Source organism: Anomaloglossus baeobatrachus, chromosome 8, assembly GCF_048569485.1.
Source record: "Anomaloglossus baeobatrachus isolate aAnoBae1 chromosome 8, aAnoBae1.hap1, whole genome shotgun sequence".
Lineage (NCBI taxonomy): Eukaryota > Metazoa > Chordata > Amphibia > Anura > Aromobatidae > Anomaloglossus > Anomaloglossus baeobatrachus.
In genome coordinates this window covers 161,149,792-161,170,215 of record NC_134360.1, presented here as the reverse complement: position 1 = coordinate 161,170,215, position 20,424 = coordinate 161,149,792, and the positions used below count along the sequence as shown (strand labels likewise).

The 20,424-nt window shown below is 44.1% G+C and overlaps 1 protein-coding gene across 8 annotated transcripts in view; it reads right to left on the bottom strand.

The window, feature by feature from the left end:
- Nucleotides 1-20,424, bottom strand: part of DENND1B (DENN domain containing 1B) — a 278,308-nt gene that overhangs the window by 244,136 nt on the left and 13,748 nt on the right. For all 8 annotated transcript variants that reach the window (XM_075322179.1, XM_075322180.1, XM_075322183.1 and 5 more), the window contains exon 2: nt 13,655-13,719. In XM_075322179.1, the coding sequence (XP_075178294.1) occupies nt 13,655-13,719 (65 nt within the window). The remainder of the gene's footprint in view (nt 1-13,654; nt 13,720-20,424) is intronic.

Below are 20,424 nucleotides of genomic sequence, written 5' to 3'. Positions count from 1 at the left end.
TTTGGAGTATCCAGTGGTTGGGAATTGGTAGTGGCCATAAATTGGCCAAAAAGTGCATCACCATTCAGCTGTACCACAGACTCCTGACCGATTTGTATATACAGTAGTGCATCAAATGTAACATATGTCAAGTACTGATCATGTAAAGGGCTGGAGCACACTCCTTCACATGGGCCCACTGGAGGATCCACCTGTACTCCTGTGTGCCAGTCTGAGCCTGGATAAGGGTATGGATGGGTGAGTAAGTAAATGGTGCTGTCTGGTGGAGCAAAGATAAAATGGTAAGGAAGGACATTAATTATTAAGGAAACACATAGTATAACTTTTAAAAAATTACTATTACTTTTTTTTTTTTACATTACAGCTTTAAGGGGATCTGTCAGCAGGTTTTTGCTACTTCATCTGAGAACAGCATGATGTAGAGAAGGAGATTTTGAATAAAACAATGGATTACTGTGTGCAGCCATTCTGACACAATTTGAATTCTTAGGTTTAGTCATGTAGCTGAGCTCAGGGAGCTATCCTCTCCCATACCAGGCTCTCTATAAAGATTATACATTGACAGTGAGGTGTCAATCACAGCAGGGGGTTGTAGTCCTGTAATTATAAGGGTCCTGCTTCTTAAACAAACAAGTAAACAATAGATCAGACTGTGACAAAACAGGCATGCTTGAACTGTCTGTGTTAACCCTGGCAGCATGCTGGCTTCAGCTTACATAACAAAAACCTGCTGACAGATTCCCTTTAATGTGATTGTCCGGTGAGAAGTTATCTCCTATATTGGAGTTCACACCATACAACTAGTTACATCCTTTGCTCACATTATCTTTACATCAGTGTGAGTATTTTTCAAATTTAAATGTGGCAAAGAAACTAGTAAAGAAATGAGATAAAAAGCTTAAAACTTTCATCAATCCACCACTTTTAAAGCTCAGAAACTACCGTCCCTCATATGTTAGTTTTCATGCTCATCGGTAGAGGCGCTGGGGAGTGGAGCCTGACCAATCATGTGACGATATTCTTTGGTTTAGGACAGACGTGGCAGTGGGCTTCATACAGTCTGATCAGAATGCTAAACTAAGAACCTCATGTTCAGGTATTTAATTTTTTGCCTGGCGGCATTAGATCAACTTAAGAATTTTGAATGTGCGGCCATTTCTTTTTTCTACCACATTGTTGCCCTTTATGGGATTGTTCGGTGAGAAGAAGTTATCTCCTATATTGGAGTTCACACCATACAACTAGTTACATCCTTTGCTCACATTATCTTTACATCAGTGTGAGTATTTTTCAAATTTAAACGTGGCAAAGAAACTAGTAAAGAAATGAGATAAAAAGCTTAAAACTTTCATCAATCCACCACTTTTAAAGCTCAGAAACTACCATCCCTCATATGTCAGTTTTCATGCTCATCGGTAGAGGCGCTGAGGAGTGGAGCCTGACCTATCACATGATGATATTCTCTGGTTAAGGTCATCGTATCCATAAATCTTTAGAAAATGTGCCAATTTCTTTCAGGTGTACATATGTAAAGGCCGCTTTACACGCAACGACATCGCTAACGAGATATCGTTGGGGGTCACGGAATTCGTGACGCACATCAGGCCTAGTTAGCGACGTCGTTGCGTGTGACACCTACGAGCGACCGCTAACGATCCGAAAAACATCAAAATTCGTTGAGCGTTGACACGTCGTTCCTTTCCCAAATATCGTTGCTCATTTTGGATGCAGGTTGTTCGTCGTTCCTGAAGCAGCACACATCGCTCCGTGTGACACCCCGGGAACGACGAACAACAGTGTTACTGCGTCCTCCAATAACGAGGTGGGAGTGACGTTAATGCTGCTGCTCTCCGCCCCTCCGCTTCTATTGGTGGCCTGCTGTGTGACGTCGCTGTGACGCCGCACGAACCTCCCCCTTAAAAAAGAAAAAAAAAAAAAGTTTGTTCGCCGGCCACAGCGACGTCGTTAGGAAAGTATGTGCGTGTGACACGTACCAGCGATATTGTTCGCCATGGGCGGCGATTTGCCAGTGACGCACACACGACGGGGGCGGGTGTAATCGCTAGTGATGTCGCAGCGTGTAAAGCGGCCTTAACAGTTACTAGCCACATGTGACGAATGGGGTTTTATCTTGGCCTTTCGTTCAATTTAACAAGCAGATATAAATAGATTTCTTTACTTTTTTCCGACTTTCCATAATAAACTTTGCTTATTTTAATCTCAGTTCCGATCGTACAAACCAACAGTTGCTACAACTACTGGGCTGTGCTTCATGGAACATACAGTTATCCAAACTAAATCCCCTAGATCGCTGTGAATTTACATCTTGAGGATCATATCACAGTCTTAATAAGGTCTTCTCTTTTCTTTTTTTATATTCAAGAAGTTTTATTGTCTCCATCCACTTCCATTATATGCTGTATGATAAGACAACAGTGAAGCTCCATCGTTAGGCTGGAACGACATGGTGAGTTTTGGTCACCCACATGCTAAAACTGCAATAATACAATGACACAACCTTTGTATAAATAAAATACATTGATTCATTTGGCACTTTTGCCTGTGGCAGAAATTGAAGTCTACACGCACCAAGGCGGCGCAGGTTTACACTACAATGCGGCTGCGCTCACTTCCTGTTGATTGTTTGTTTGGCCAAAGGCGGGGAGACAAAAGCCGGCGCTGATTGGATGCAGGGCTCACGTGACATTACAACCCTGCGTGATCACCTGCACTGTGAGCCCGGACACAGCTGGAAGGTCGCCGGTACAGGTGGGGAGTATAGGCTTTAAAATTAGACCAATTTAGCGTTAAACTACCCAAAAAAAGATATATTTATATTTTATGCAATAAAGTTTATTATATATATTTATACAATAAAGTTTATTTATATTTTATACAATAAAGTTTATCTTTTTATGGGTATTTTATCGCTAAATTGGTCTAATTTTCTTTGAGCACCCTAAGTTATCTACTTGGTCTACTACTTCTGGAGTATAGGCTTTACTAATTTACCTGGGGGAAACGTGGAACCAGAAGGGGGCTGTCCTAGTAGTGGAGTGGAAATGCAAATTTGTGTGAATTATAAGAAACCTGAGATCATGCCCCTTTGCTATATTCTGACCACTGTTTTTTTCACTTTGGAACATGGCAAGATAATTGTAAAAATGTTAAATATAACAAAAGAACAGCACAAGTTTGGTGTGAGCCAAAATGAGTGACTTTTTACATTACAAACCTACAGTTTATTCGCAAATTACCCCGAGTTCACAGCAATGACTCAATATTACTACAACAAAGGAGTCTATTTTGTGAGTGCCACAGAAAACTGAAGTTCGAACATTCCCCATAAAGAATAATGGAAGGGCACTTGGACCGTGACAGTCATGCAGCTCAAATACAAATTTCTGCCAAAGTATATCCGCACCCAGGACAAGACAGGAGATGTAATGGCTAAGAAGCAAAAGCTAGAGAAGTTTGGAGGGTTTTGGGCATTACCAACGTACTATTTCTTGCTACACTGCACACTAAACCTTCTAGTTTTTCCATTAGTCAGCGGTACAGCTCCAGAGTAAAACTTAAACATATCCCGAAGACTGCCGATGAGTTCCTGTGTTTGTGTTTAAGCCGGGCTTTCTTTTGAAGCACTGCCAAGGCTCTGGTGTTAATGACACTAGCAGGAAATCATAAGGCAGGGGGCAGCTGTGTATTATTCTGGATTTAGCTGTGAACACATCACACAGAAAACATGCAGATCCACTGGGACTCGGAGATGTGTTAGTGCTGGGGATCACGCTGATAATGACGGAAATACTACTACTTTTAAATGTATGAATTCAAGAAGAACTTGTTCCAAAGAAATAAATACGAGGGGAAGAGGTCAGGCTTGAAGGTGTAGGACAGAGGACCCGAGGGAAGGTTTTCAAGGCCTGCTGTATACGACAGCCTCCAAACTGATGGGAAGACAAGACGAACAGAGACTTGTTTAGTGCTGAAGGCAAACCTTATAAAGTTACTTAGGGTGGCAGCTTTATGAGAGACAAATTAACTCTGAAATGTACCTTCACACTTTTTATATTAAAAACATGGTTTCCACAACTAGAACCAAATCCATTGTCTTCGTTTTTGGTTTACATAACAAAACTTTGGGCCTATATCTGGCAATAAGTTGTCGCGGTGGAGTATCTGGAGAGAAGTGAGAACCTGTTGGATTTATCTAGGCTGAAAATAGGGGGAAGAATCTCGAGGATTTTGCACTCTTTATATTATAGAGGATCTTTTGCTGGATTTTTTTTTATTTATACTATTGGAGCACCCCCATCAATGCCGTTGTTCCACGTATTCTGCAAGGGTTTTATTGTGCTCCTCAATTTTCATTCCTTCAGGTAACAAAGATGTACCGTAGATTATTTTTCCTTCGACTACCTGGGCGTATACCACAGAACTTCTCTGATTTTTCTCATTTATCACCAAAATTCTATGGTATACATCCTGTTGCTTAAAGGGAAAATTTGCACATTTATCACTGCGGGGGCATAACTTTGGAACAAAGGGACACAAAAGAAAAAAAAAGAAAAACTGTTCCAAAACTTTTGAAGCAGTGGTAATTTGAGGAGGTACCGTAGTCAATATGAATTTAAAAAAAAAAAAAAATCTAGTGAGACGTTCTCTCTAAGCCTGAGTTTAGAGAGTCTGAGCCCCTTTTCATGACTTTGTAGGGGGCTTCTGTGTGAAGCCTTGAAAAACAAGATTCATACGTGGTCCCTGTTTGAAACGTACAATTCAAATCAGGCAAACGGAGACCTAACTATACAATTGTGATACTCTGTCTCACTTAAAAAGTCAAAGAAAGTCCAAAGATGCAAGTTTTGAACCCAGCTTGCCTAATTGAAGTCTAGGACATGTCTGAATTCTGTTTTTCAGTACTTCAAAATGAAGCCCAGATGGAGTCAGGAACAGGGACTCAGATTCAGTCTGAACCTAGCCTCAAAAGCAGTTCACAGAGGTATGGTCTTTGTGCAGAATATCCCCAGGTCACATTACCGGGTAATTTTCAGTTATAACCACTGACAGCTTGTAGCAGGCTGTATCTGAACTGAACTATCAGAGAAGCAGTAAGATTGGACATACATTCTAGGTCATGGCTTGCAGACGATATGCAAAATAACAAGTCAGATGCAGGTCAGACAGTGACCCAAATACAGAGACACAAAACAATCAAGGTCAAATTCAAAATAGCAAAAACCTTCACAAATCAGCAGGAACCAAGTAATGCTAATCAAGTTCTCATAAAAAGGTGCCTGGATGGGTGACATGTATACCCGGAAGGGGCCCAGAATGGGGAACATGTATACCAGGAAGGGGCCCAGGATGGGTGACATGTATACCAGGAAGGGGCCCAGGATGGGTGACATGTATACCAGGAAGGAGCCCAGGATGGGTGACATGTATACCAGGAAGGAGCCCAGGATAGGGGACATGTATAGCAAGATGGGGGAACATATATACTAGGATTAGCACAGATATGCCAGGATGGGCCTAGTAAAAAGGACAAATATACCAGGATGCAGAACATATTTAACAAGACAGGGGACATACTTATCAGGAAGTGGTTCAGGGTGGGGGACATAACCATATAATGAAGGGGGGCAGCTCATATCTTTATAGAATTTAGAAAGCTACAAAGGCTGTAACTCCAGTTGGCCCAAGTCACAGTCACAACTACTTACATTGTACGGCTGCAGCAAACGTGGCTGGCCACATCTGACATCAGATGCTGCCAGCCTGGCCTTAGTTCCGAAGCAGCTGGTGCGCCTCAGGGCACATTACATTCAGGTGTTGGGGACCTAAAAATGATGAGGTGCTTGTGTTAAGCCCGGTAGTCCCAGGGACATCTATCCACCTTCAGGGACGCCACAGGGTCTTCTTTAGTATATGGCAAGGCAACAGGTATGTAGTTTTTGTTTGTATGTGTCGTGACGCCACTCATGGTTTTGCTGTTAGGGATTTGGGTGACCACCACTGCAGGTTTAACGAGCGTCTGGGGCTGATGGAGTCTCCAGTCGGATGGTGTGGCCTCCCGTGAGTGAGGCTAGCCCCAGGGGCTCGGGTATGTAGGGTAGTGGATACAGGAATAATCCAGTCAGAGTCCAGAAATGTCTTTCAACTGCTCTTTACTCACTTTAGATGTTTTTGTGAGGTACCCGGGGGATGCTGAGATTAAACCAGGTGACACCAGGTATCCTTTAGGCTGGTCTAAGGGTAACCATTAACTCGCCTTCCTTGCACTTCTTGTTTCGGATAACCCCTGATTTGAAGTACAGTGGGGTTCATCCAGTGAAGTCGTTACTGCCTTTTCTCCACTTTTTGGCCCATCTGCCGGCAGCGTGGACCAAGTGAGATGGCTCCAGGCTCGATCCCCCTTATGGGCCACCTCGTTGCTGCTGAGGCTCGGACTCTAGATGGTTTGTGAGGTACTTGTAGTACCCTCACAGGCAGGTTTAGCAGGTAGTTAAACTTGAGCCTGCTCTGGGAACCTGTATCCCGTATTTGCCTAGTCGCCAGGAGTCCCCGTACTCAACCGACTAACTCCCTCAGCGTCTTTCTGACTGACTGGTGACCATTCTCCCCTGCTAACAGCTACTTCACGTGCAGGGTCTGACTAGTGTGAGCGCGCGTCTGCGTCTCCTAGCAACCGCCGCTCACCACTACCAGACTGGCTCGCTCCACTCCTTTTCTTTCTGCCTCTGCAACTTTAGCTCCCAGCCCCTCCACTACACCCCTTGATGAGATGTGGAGGCAAGCCCCCTCTTGAGCCTACCCAAGGGTCCCCTCTCAAGGTGTGGGAGACCTGGTTGCTATGTGTCTGTGCGTACACACCCTATTCCAGTCTTTAGGATTACCTGGAAATACTGCCCCTGCATGGGTGTAGTACTCAGTGGTGCCTGACTAGGTCAGGGGCGCCACATTTGTGCCCACCTACTCGCCCATCCACTTACAGTAGGTAGTGTCACAGCTCACGTCTACCCCCGTCCTGCACAATGACATCTGCAAGTCACTAAAATGAGAACATGTATAGAAAACTCTCCTAAGAAAATAAAAATACAGCCCCCATAATGTCTTGTGATATAATATTATATTATAATAGAGAGAGAGAGAGAGATACACACATACAAACAATGTCCATATGCCCATGCAAGAAAGCAGCCTACATAAATGTACAGAAAAAAAGATTGTTAAACAAAAGAAATATATATATATATATATATATATATATATATATATATATATATATATATATATATATATATATATATATATATATATATATTATATATATATATATAATATAATATAATATAATATACACATACACACATGCACACACACAGAGTCCAGTGGAGGTGCAGGCAGCTCTGGAGCGGTGCTGGGGGCAGGTGAAGCTGCGGGCAGCAGCGTTAGATCTCCTGCTCCCGCTCATATAATATGCACAGCCGCTGTCCATCAACGTGGTGATGAAACTGAATCGCGCTGATGGCCTGGGGCAGCGGGGCATATTATATGTGCCTGTGCTCCCCTTTGATCGCACATGCACCCCTGTGTTAGATATGGCCCCCATGCTGCTGCCCATAGTAAAATAATAAACTCTTTACTCACCTCCTCCAGCGTGTCTGCCCGGTCTCCCTCCTGCTGCTGTGATCAGGCACACAGAGATATCTCTCTGCTGTCCCGATCACATGACCGGCACTAGAACCAGGAAGTAGGAAGTGCAGGAGACAGAAGGAGCTCAACCCCGAGGAGGGAGACACCAGACAGGACAGTGCTGCAGAAGGTAAGGAAAGAGTTTATTTTACTAAAAGCAGCAACATGGGGGCGATATCTAACAGAGGGTGATGCCAGCCACAGTGGGCCTGTGTGCCAGCCACAGTGGGCCTGTGTGCCAGCCACAGTGGGCCTGTGTCCCTGCCACAGTGGGCCTGTGTGCCTGCCACAGTGGGCCTGTGTGCCTGCCACAGTGGGCCTGTGTGCCTGCCACAGTGGGCCTGTGTGCCTGCCACAGTGGGCCTGTGTGCCTGCCACAGTGGGCCTGTGTGCCTGCCACAGTGGGCCTGTGTGCCTGCCACAGTGGGCCTGTGTGCCTGCCACAGTGCGCCTGTGTGCCTGCCACAGTGCGCCTGTGTGCCTGCCACAGTGCGCCTGTGTGCCTGCCACAGTGCGCCTGTGTGCCTGCCACAGTGCGCCTGTGTGCCTGCCACAGTGCGCCTGTCTGCCTGCCACAGTGCGCCTGTCTGCCTGCCACAGTGCACCTGTCTGCCTGCCACAGTGCGCCTGTCTGCCTGCCACAGTGCGCCTGTCTGCCTGCCACAGTGCGCCTGTCTGCCTGCCACAGTGCGCCTGTGTGCCAGCCATAGGGGAAATGTGGCATCACTGGGGGACGTGTTCAATATAAGGTGGCCATATCCAGATTAAGGGGGCTAATTTTAGGATGAGGGGGCTATGAGGGACGTATACCCTATATTATTTGTTAGACGGACACTGGCATTATAAGACTGACCCCCTTCATTAAAAAATTCTCTATTCCTTCATCAAATTTAGGGATGCGTCTTATAATCAGGTGCATCTTATAAAGCGAAAAATACAGTATATATATATATATAAGTGTGTGTGTGTGTGTGTGTGTGTGTGTGTGTGAGACACAGTCCCTTAAATAATAATAAATAAAAATATACCTAAAAAGAGTATTGAATAATTTTTTTTATATAGATTAGAGAGGAGTAGGGTCCTGCCAGAAGAGTCTACATTGTCGTGGTGGTCGGCTTAAAAAAATGTTTTGGCCAAAACAAAAGCTGATATTTATGTATGTGATACAGTATTTGATGGGAATTTAATGTGTGATAGGTGAAAACGTGGTGCAGGAGTGGAGTTTTTCCAAGAGTGGTGGTGAGATTGTGGAAGGTTTGAGGGGAGGAGGCAGAGCTGGGGTGAAGTTTGAGCAGAATCTCAAGGGGGTCTGAAATGTGGCCAGTATGGGGCCCTGAAATTCCCGGTGGCATCCCTGCTGACCACTGGCACGGGCTTGTCACTTACTGCTTATTTAGACGTCCGATTTTCATGTAAAAGTTCAGTGTTTATCAGAAATAATTCTTGCACCTAATATATAGTCTATGTGGCTGTTCATATGTCCGTTTTTTTGTTGCAGTTCTGAGTGGTCAGCACAAATTCACTGAGACATAGCCGTCTTTGATTCGAGTATTGGATAAAAATTGGCAATTCAAGTCTATGAGTTTGCTAAGGTAATTGGATGTCATTCGAGTGAGGTCTGTTTTTTTAAAGACCGCTACATAGGAGAAGATAGACTTTTTTACTCCATCCAAGGAAAAATGATGAAACTCAGACCACACATGGATGTCATGGTGATGGAAATTTTATGAAACTCAACACAGTCTCTTATGAAACCAGGACCATTTTTCTCGTATGTGAAGGAAAATGGATGCCTAACCAAAGCCGTTAAGTGGCATTCACATATCTGTGTGAGTTTTACCATCTGAGACAAATGGAGAGAGGTTTCATTGTAGTTGCATCAGACTTTCTTTTAGCCTTTTTGTCCACTTTTTGTTGATTTTAATTTGCAGTCTGATAAGAAAAACGGATGAGAATAGGATATGCTCGGAGTCTCATGGACCAGAGATATGGGCCTACTCAGAGGATTAGGCTTAGTATTTAGGCTGCTCTGTATTATTACCTTGTGAGCAATGCCCCTTGGTAAGGGCCATAAAAATCTACACTAAATAAAAAGGCCCAGATCGCTGTAATTGAATGGCGGATTTAAAAAACAACAGAATACTTATGGAAGCAGCGGGAAAAAAATAAGAAAAAATGGGACATGTCAGATCCCTCAGCGCGGGAGATCCTCTTGGCTCACAGAAAACTATTGTAAGACTATTTCCAAATCTGGAAATAAATAAGTTGACCATTACCTACGTACTGTAACAGACATGCAAGTTCTTTCACTTTGACTCATGTCAAGTACACGTTACATTAATTCTATCAGTATGAGACAACTTCTTCAAAATTATTCTGATAAAGGAAAGAGTTTCATATTTGTTACAGCCACAAAACCACACGACGTCCTCTTGAATTAACAGAGAAGCAGTGTAGGCCTACAGACAAGTGTGAAGTAATGAAGACAACACTCACATGTACATCCAGCATCAGAAACCATATAAAAATATGTAAAGCAATTTCTAAAGGTTTAAAGGCTATTGGTAATTTCAGGTTCTCCAGTCCTGTTGTGACCGCACACGCTCCCGCGGTGACAATGAGATCTGAAGAAGCGAGGGCGCATGCGCCGCACTCTCAAGCACAAGACTAGGTAATGCGGGCTTCAGAAACACGGCGCCAGAGATTGCCGCCCCATTCACTCCCACCGCCTGTTTCTCCCTCTCTCTGGCTCTATGCAAATTGTTCTATTCAGTAACATGGCGTCGGTGCCTTCGCATAGCACTAGAACAGTTCTGAATAGAACAATTTGCATAGAGCCAGAGAGAGGGAGAAACAGGCGGTGGGAGTGAATGGGGCGGCAATCTCTGGCGCCGTGTTTCTGAAGCCCGCATTACCTAGTCTTGTGCTTGAGAGTGCGGCGCATGCGCCCTCGCTTCTTCAGATCTCATTGTCACCGCGGGAGCGTGTGCGGTCACAACAGGACTGGAGAACCTGAAATTACCAATAGCCTTTAAACCTTAGCATAGCATAGCGCATAGCGCAGGCGCCGACGCCATGTTACTGAATAGAACAATTTGCATAGAGCCAGAGAGAGGGAGAAACAGGCAGTGGGAGTGAATGGGGCGGGAATCCATGTGCATAACCCACCCGGATATTATCAGCAGAGGTGCAACTGTCAGTCAAAAAGATGATGAATTTTAAAACTTCACAAACTTGAATTTCAAAGCCTAAACATCTGAGCTGCCCACTAATGATATGTACACAATGCGCCTGATAGTGTCAGCACTGCACTGGTTGCACCTTATATACCAAAATCTTGATGTTTGGTTCCCTTTAAAGTGGTGGATTACCCTTAAAATTTAACTAACTTATAACGCACAATATAGTCATTCAAGAGTGATCTCAATTTCTTAAGCGGGCTTTACACGCTGCGATCTTGCTAGCGAGATCGCAAGCGATCGTACCCGCCCCCGTCGGTTGTGCGACACGGGCAAATTGCTGCCCGTTGCGCACAACCTCGCTTACCTCGTCACACGGAATTACCTGTCCTGCGACGTTGCTCTGGCCGGCGATCTGCCTCCTTTCTAAGGGGGCGGGTCGTGCAGCGTCACAGCAACGTCACACGGCAGCCATCCAATAGAAGCGGAGGGGCGGAACGTAAACATCCCGCCCACCTCCTTCCTTACGCATTGGCGGTGGAGGCAGGTAAGGAGATGTTCCTCGCTCCTGCGGTGTCACACACAGCGATGTATGCTGCCGCAGGAACGACGAACAACATCGCTAATTAGAAGAGAACGATATTTTGTTTTAGGACGACCTCTCCGCGGCAAACGATTTTGGACGCTTTTGCGATCGTTTTAGGTCGCACATAAGTGTCACACACTGCAATATCGTTAATGACGCCGGATGTGCGTCACAAACAACGTGACCCAGACTATATATCAATAATGATATCGTAGCATGTAAAGCCCGCTTTAATCTTTACATCTGCAATATCCCATCTGGCAGAGATGTCAGGGATTATGTTGGCTTCATTATCCATTTGTACTTCATTTCCATGTAAATAATATATTAAAAAAAAATTGCTTCTTTTTGTGCAGAACCCTAAACTCTTATGATCCAGAGTGTGTGGAGTGTGGAAAACCAAGGCAAAGGCCTCATTCAAAAGTTAGTTTTTTATGTAAGAGGAAAAAAAAAAAAAAAAAAAAAAGAGACCTACCGCATTTTCCGGCGTATAAGACGACTTTTTAACCCCTGAAAATCTTCTCAAAAGTCGGGGGTCGCCGTATATGGCAGTGCAGGGTGCCGTCGTTTGCACACAATAAAAGATATTCTCACCTGTCCTCCGTTCCTGCGGTGCCTCCAGCAGCTTCTTTCAATCCACAGGCACACAGACCCCCTCTGTGATAGTATCCAGAGCATGGAGCAGCCGCTGCAGGATGCTGTCATGGCTTTACTGCAGTTGAATGCTTTACGGCAGCACAAAGCATTCAACTGCAGTAAAGCGCTGACTGCAGCAGTGGCGGTGGCCCTGTGTATTGGACGCTATCACGGAGGGGTCTGTGTGCCTGCGGTCTACAAGAAGCACTCCTCCATGATCGCATCCTATACACAGGGCCACCAAGGCTGTCAGTGCTTTACTGCAGTTGAATGCTTTGTGGTGCCGTAAAGCAGTCAACTAAAGTAAAGCCATGATGACATCCTGCAGTGGCCACTCCGTTCACGCTATCACGGAGGGATCTTTGTGCCTGCAGACTGCAACAAGCAGCTGGAGGCACCATGGGCATGAAGGACAGGTGAGAATATATTTTATTGTGTGTAAACAAAGGCATGATAGGGGACAGAAGGGAACCAGCAGGAGGGCATTATTAAACAATAGGCTCATTACTGCAGGTGACATCACTAAGCAATGAGGATATTACAGCAGGGGACATCATTAAGGCTGCTTTCACACCGCCGGTTTTAGCAGAGCCGGCCAATCCTGCTCTAAAACCTATGCAACGGATGTGGCGACAATACCGCATCCTTTGCATAAGTTTTTGACATGCGGGCCGTCCGTTTTTTACCGCTTGCGGCAAGCTACTGAGCATGCGCAGTGGAAAAAACTGCATGCGGCGGCCGGATGCGATGCTTGCCGCAGGACGCCGCATGCGGCGTCCACAGGCATGCATTGCAAATGGCGCCGCCATTGCCGAACAAAAAAACCGTGCCAGGCAATGTTCCATCCGGCCGCCGCATCGGCTAAATATGCCGCATGTGGCAAAAACCGGACTGAACACAAGCCCATGCGGAACAATCCGTCACTAATGAAAGTCTATGCAAAAAAAACGCAACCGGCGGAAAAAAAAAAAAAAAAAAAAAAATGGTTGCGGTTTTTCTGCAAAGCGCCGGATTGTGCCGCACAGGAAAAACCGGGTGTGTGAAAGCAAACTAAGCAATGGAGATATTACTTGGGTAGGCTTACACTTGAGTATATATGATATATCCCAAACTATATATTTTAATTGGAAAAGTTGGGGGTCGTCTTATACGCACAGTCATCTTATAAGTCGGAAAATACGGTAGTTTCATCAGAGTTTAGTCAGCATTTCAACAGATTTTTCACCGATGAGGAAAAAAAAAAAAAAATTCCTCCACCTTCTATCAGTCAGAGAAGAATGGACAGCACCCTGATGGCATTGAAAGCTGGCAGATTTTTTCACCCACCCATAGAATATCATAGCAAAGTCTGATTCGACACTCAGATCAATATCACACGTTTGTCTGCAAAAAAAAATCATGGACATGTGAAGAGCCCCATAGACTATAAAAAAGTACAAGTGCTATACAAGGGGGAAAAAAAAAAAACAGACAGCATTTGTACATGAAAAACTGCGTGAGAATGAACTCTAATTCTAATATGATCTTCCCAATGTTACCAAACAATATGGCGTACCTTCATTTTCGGTTGCCGGACACTCCACCTTCAGCACCAAATCAAATGTCCTCTCAGGCTTCTCCCTGCAACACAATTAGAGAATCAGAACATCAACTCTGTGAATCGGTACAGAATATACTGGATGTAGTTCATAACGGACAGGTTGTGTTAGTAAATAAGGAAAAAAGAAGCAGCATGTTCTCAGCAAGTCAGGAGTCACATAGACTTTGCTGGGATGCTTTTTTCTTTGCAATATTGATTAAAATCTGCAAAAATAAAAACATGAAAAAAGCAACGCGTGCACAGAGACAAACTATTACAGGTGCACAGAACCAGAATTTCTCTCCAGCAGCTCGCAGTGTGTCAGTATTGCATCTTGAGTTCTTTAAAGGGAACCTGTCAGCAGAAATTTCGCAATAAAACTAAAAGATTCCCCTTCTGCAGCTCCTGGGCTGCATTCTAGAAAGGTTCCTGTTGCTATTGTGCCCCCTTTGAGACCTAAATAAATACTTTATAAATTCTTACCTTTTTGTATGCAAATGTTTTTTTATGGTCACGGGGGCGGGCTGTCTTGCGTCCGTTATTCGCCCTCCTGCCGCTGTACGCCGTCCCCCATTGCTCATTTACATACACGAGGACGCCCTGCTCATGTAACTGTCCTCCTGAGGTCTCGCGCATGCCCAGTGCCACTCTCGCAGGACTGAGCACTGTGCAAAGTGTGAACGCTGATGAGGTGATTGCGCAGGCGCGAGATTATGGGCGGCGCTGTGATTGTCATCAGCAGCGTCATCCAAGTACCCGCCCATAATCTCGTGCCCGCGCTTTTCCCTCTGCCTCCACGGTTATGCGAAAGCGCTGGCCATATCAACCACGTTACCTATTACAGCGGGCACGAGATTATGGGCGGGTACTTGGATGACGCTGCTGATGACAATCACAGCGCCGCCCATAATCTCGCCTAATCAGCATTCACACTTTGTACAGTGCTCAGTCCCGCAAGAGTGACACTGGGCATGCGCGAGACCTCGGGAAGACAGTTACATGAGGAGGGCATCGTTGTGTATGTAAATGAGAAATGGGGGACGGCATACAGCGGCAGGAGGGGGAATAACGGACGCAAGACAGCCCGCCCCCGTGACCATAAAAAAACATTTGCATACAAAAAGGTAAGAATTTATAAAGTATTTATTTAGGTCTCAAAGGGGGCACAATAGCAACAGGAACCTTTCTAGAATGCAGCCCAGGAGCTGCAGGAGGGGGATCTTTTAGTTTTATTGCGAAATTTCTGCTGACAGGTTCCCTTTAATCAGGGGCGCTGGTATGGTCAATATATATTCATAAGTAAGATTTGAATGTATTCACATTTTAAAAAGGAAATACCTCAAGGTATATAAAGCTTACACCGGATATACAGCAGTATGTGTACATGTACAGTATATCACAAAAGCGAGTACACCCCATCAGATTTTAAATATTGTAAATATTGTAAAATATTTTATTATACCTTTTCATAGTCCGTATACAGCTTGTGTAACCGTGTAAATTTGGTGTCCCCCTCTAAATAACATAACACACAGACATTGATATCTAAACCACTAGCAACAAAAGTGCTTACACCCCTAACAGAAAATGTTGTGGCCAATGTGTCAATATTTTGTGTGACCGCCATTATTTTCAAGCACTGCCTTAACCTTCTCTTCACAGGAGAGACTGGAATCCTCTTCCATGACGCCTTCACAGAGCTAGTGGAGACCTTGCCCTCCTCCACCATTTCTTTGGGGATGCCCCACACATGCTCAATAGGGTTATGGTCTGGGGGACATCCTTGGCCAGTCCAACACCTTTCCCCTCAGTTTCTTTAGCAAGGCAGCAGTGGTGGTCTTAGAGGTGTGTGTGGGGTCATTATCAAATTGGAATACTGCCATGTTGACCCGTTTCCGAAGGGAGGGGGGGATCATGCTCTGCTTCAGTATGTTACAGCACATGTTGGCATTCATGGTTCCCTCAATCTTTAGCTCCCCATTGCCGGCAGCACTCATGCAGCCACAAAAAAAATGACATTCCCACCACCATGCCTGACTGTAGGCAAGATACACTTGTCTTTGCACTCCATATCTGGTTGCTGCCACACACACACCTGATACCATCTGAACCAAATAAGTTTATCTTGGTCTCATCAGATTACAGGACATTGTTCGGTTCCGCTAATTCATGTCTTTAGTCTGCCTAGCTTCAGCTTACTATTTGTGTGCTTTCTTGTGCATCATTTTTAAAAGAGGCTTCCTTCTGAGATGACAGCCATGCAGACCAATGTGATGCAGTGTATGGTGTATGGTCTGAGCACTGAAAGGCTGACCTCTTAACCCTTTAACCTTTGCAGCAATGCTGGCAGCACTCATACAACTATTTTCAAAAGACAAACCCTGGATACGATGCGGAGCACTTGTGCACTTAACTTCTTTAGTCGATCATGGCGAGGCCTGTTCTGAGTGGAGACTCTCTTGTTAAACTGCTGTATGGTCTTGGCCATCGTGCTGCAGCTCAGTGTAAGGGTGTTGGTCTAGGTTCTAAGAAGATTGCCATCTTTATGTAGAGCAACAATTCTTTTTTTCAAATCCTCAGAGAATTTGTTGCCATGAGGAGCCATGTTGAATTTCGAGTGACCAGTATGAGGGAGTGTGTGAGCGATAACACCAAATGTAACACACCTGCTCCCCATTCACACCTGAGACCTTGTAACACTAATGAGTCACATGACACCAGTGAGGGAAAATGGCTAAGTGGCTATTTTCACTTAAAGGGGTACTCACTATTGTTTCCAGTGGTTTAGACATTAATGGTGCAGCAGCTGATAGCTGGGGTGGGTATTCGAAGTTATCCCCTCCCCCTGTTATTTATGCTAATTCTATTATAGAATCGATTTACTTTGTGACTAGAATGACCTGTGCTGACGTCATACCCATGTGACCAGAAGGGGCAGAGTCTCAGCCAACAGAAAGATGTTGCTGCCTGGTATCAGGTATGTTGGCTGAGGCCCCACCCCTTCTAGTCACATGGGTATGACATCAGTACAGGTCCTTTTATTAGTCACACAGTAAACCAATTCTATAATAGGATTAACATAAAAAACAGTGGGAGGGGATAACTATGAATACCCCCCAGCTATCAGCTGCTGCAGCTGCTGTCATTCAAAAAGCTGCTGATTTTACAAACTTTACTTGCTTGTGTTTCAAAACCTAAACCTCCGAGCTGACAACTAAAGGCATGTATAGAATCATGTGTGGATATTACTTATTCCTTGTACTTGGGATTAATGTTGACATTCTATATTATTAATGATGTGGGTCCATACATGAGTCCATTCCTAGTATTTGTGCATGCACTATTATAATCCATGTGCCTTCTGATAGTCATCTTATACTACCAATCATCTTGGTAGGGGAAATGTGTGTGTGACAGACATACTGATAATAAACATTGTCTTATATACTGTGTTTTCATTCCCCCTCTTTTGGATATGTGTCTTATTACGACATGTCTATTATACCTTCACCAAGATGGCGGTGGTTGACACTGTGCGGTGTGGGGCGCATGCGCGGGCCGCGGTCCGTGCGTGGCTGTCTTGCTGGCGTCATCAACGGCGACCTTGTCGCCCTTGGTGTACGTGGGCGGACTTCCGGGCACGGAGATGGGGTTTTGCGCATGCGCGATCCGCGCCGCCCGATAAACATGGTGTCTCCTGGATTTTCATTAGATACAGCTGCCATACAGGTATTTAAGGTATCCAGGTGAGCCTCCCTACCTCACTCCCTGACGAAGCGGTAGCGAAACGGTCGTTGGAGTGTTTGGTGAGGGTGGGCTACTATCTCTTGGCCATGGTTTGAGCTTTGGTATTGATACTATTATACTGGTCTAATTGCTGCTGATAGCTGTATTCTTGAGGTATTTTGCATGATGTTATGTCTCTGCACTTTTACATCAGTGCGGTTTCTTTGATTTCCTTTATAGAGATCCTTTAACATCTTACCTATTTTGCGATACAATTAGATGGTAATAATGCTATGCATCAATTGAGGGATTGCGCTCTATATATGATTTTATGATAGGTGCATGCCATTTTTTATAGCTTGCACCAATTGGTGCTATCCGTTACTATTACTGTTACTATTTCATTAATTACGCATGATGTCTACGTATTTTATGTGGTTCTAGACACAAGAGACTTATATAACAATCCAATTTTTGTCATCATGGGTTTAGGTAATCTCTATATTGATTATGAGAGTGATACTTTATATACCAACTGTTGACATATACATGCTGCCAGTTTTTGTTCTGTACCTTAATTCCCTTGAACTATATATATCTTACCTACTATGGGTTTTGTCATATTCCATCATTTGTCTATTTTGACTTTACAATATATGTAAATGTTATATACAAAAATTGATGAATTGATAGTGTAACGGGATTGAAATATTGGCTCCCTTGGCCATTCTTTACATTTACCTCTGCCTTTTCCCTCACTTGTTTTGGTCTATGTTTGTCTTTTTTAACTATGTGTGTATAGTTTTTAACCAATAAAATATGTTTTATATATTATGTTCATGGAATAATTGAGTGTAAAATGTATAGAATCAGCCTGATAGTGCCAGTATAGCACTGGCTTTAAGTTATATAGGAAAATCCTGGTAATTGGTGCGCTTTAAATACTTTTTTTTTAACTTTTTACTGTATTTTATAGTCCATGAAGCTGCTATCGTCTGACCGCTTATGGTATACATAGCAGTGCATTCGCATTGCCATGTAGAGTGAAAATCACGATCTCCTATGAATGCTGGCAAAATGCTGGCTTTCACAGAAATGTCCTAATGACAGCCACGGGCGTCATAAGCAGACTCCTGGCTGTCATGGAAACCCATCAGTGCCACGTGATCAGGTCAAGGGGATGCCGATGGGTGGGTGGAATGACGCGCCCACTTGCTGACACATGCTAAATGCCGCTGTCAGAGATTGACAGTCAGAGGCACGACATTTGATGTACATGTATGTCAAAGGTTGTGAAGGTCTTAAAGGGAATTTGTCACCAAATTTTAGCACCTAATTTGAAAGCGGCATAATGTAGAGATAGAGACCCTTATTCCAGTGATGTGTCACTTTTTGTGTATCTTGCTGCAGTTTTGATAAAATTCACAGTTTTATTAGCCGGATTATCACTACAAAACAAGTAAATTGGTAATCTTGCAATACTCCTCTCGGGATATGCCAAGCCAAATGGAAAAATAAAGAAGAACAAGTGTGTGTTGCCATACATCAGCTTTGGACAAATTTCAATACAATAACATATCTTAGAAAATTCCCAGGTTAATGTTAGAATTACAATATCCAATAAAATATGTTTTGAATATAAAAATGTACAAACTATGATCTGTATATATTGTGTGTGTATATAGCACATAATATAACTTTTTATAGCCACCAGATCTGGCGTCCGCTGCTGTACGGGAGAGATCGCCAGTGTAAATGCTGCATATATTTACATTACCTTTCATCGTGTGGCATATTCTCTATGTGGTGCATAACTGATCATGGTTGAAGCTCTGTTATTATCATGCAGGACACATGCAAAATTAACTGACAAATATTGATTTCAGCTCCAGCTCGTTCAGCATTTTATTTTTATTCTGCTGTAGCTACTGGGAATATAAGCTTCCAGAAAGGCTGGAGACTTTGTGCTTCTCGAGCTGCCTACAAGGGTCTGGGAACCTTTTTGTCTTATAGTCATCAAAAAATGTCCTCAATTTAAAAGCTGCCAAATAAAAAATAACCTGCAGAAAGTGAGGACACTGCAATATCTACAAAGAGTAAAAAGAAAGTTTGCCAATCTAGCTACAGGCACTTGTCCAGGAGCTGTATAATAAGGGCAGTGCTACAATGTGAAGAAGGTGATGGACAGACCGAAGTAATGTAAAGAGGACCTTATACAACATTTGTCATATTGATCTGGCATGTAGTAATTTTTGTTTATTTTGCATTTTTTGTGGAGGAGATATTAGCAACCAAAGTATTTGGTCACTAACGAATTAATTTCCGTTAAAGGGAACCTGTCACCGGATGTTCATAATACTCACCTAACGGTCGGTGCAGAGCAGACTGGTTGGATGGGCGCCTCCTTTCTCCGGGTTCTGCGCCTCCTCTTTCGGCCATCTTTGTCCTTCTTCTGAAGCTACTGTGGATGATGCGTTCTACGTCATCTACAGTAGCCGACGGCGAGGTCCTGCGCAGGCACACTTTGATCTGCCAAAGTGCACCTGCGCAGGATCTCACTGTCGGCTAGTGTAGATGATGTAGAACGCGTCATCAAAACTAGCTTCAGAAGGAGGACAAAGCTGGCCGAAAGAGGAGGCGCGGGACCCGGAGAAAGGAGACGCCCATCCGATCAGTCTGCTTCGCGATGACCGTTAGGTAAGTGCTATGAATATCTGGTGACAGGTTCCCTTTAAGTCCAAGTGGGTGTCACCTCACCGCTGACCGGTCTTCTTTCTGCCATTGAGCACTTTTTCACTATAGTCCAGGACTTCTAGCCATATCCAGGCCGGAGCACAATGTGAGTCTTAAGGTAATGTCGTCATCTCAACCTTACACCGCCAGGACACAGGCGGAAAACCTGGCAAATAGTGAAGAGGCTGGAGATGCAGCGCGCCTGACAATGGAAAGAAAAGGACCGATGGCGAGGTGTTGGTCAATAATAAAAAAAAAAACATAAAAAAAAACTGATAACTCACCTC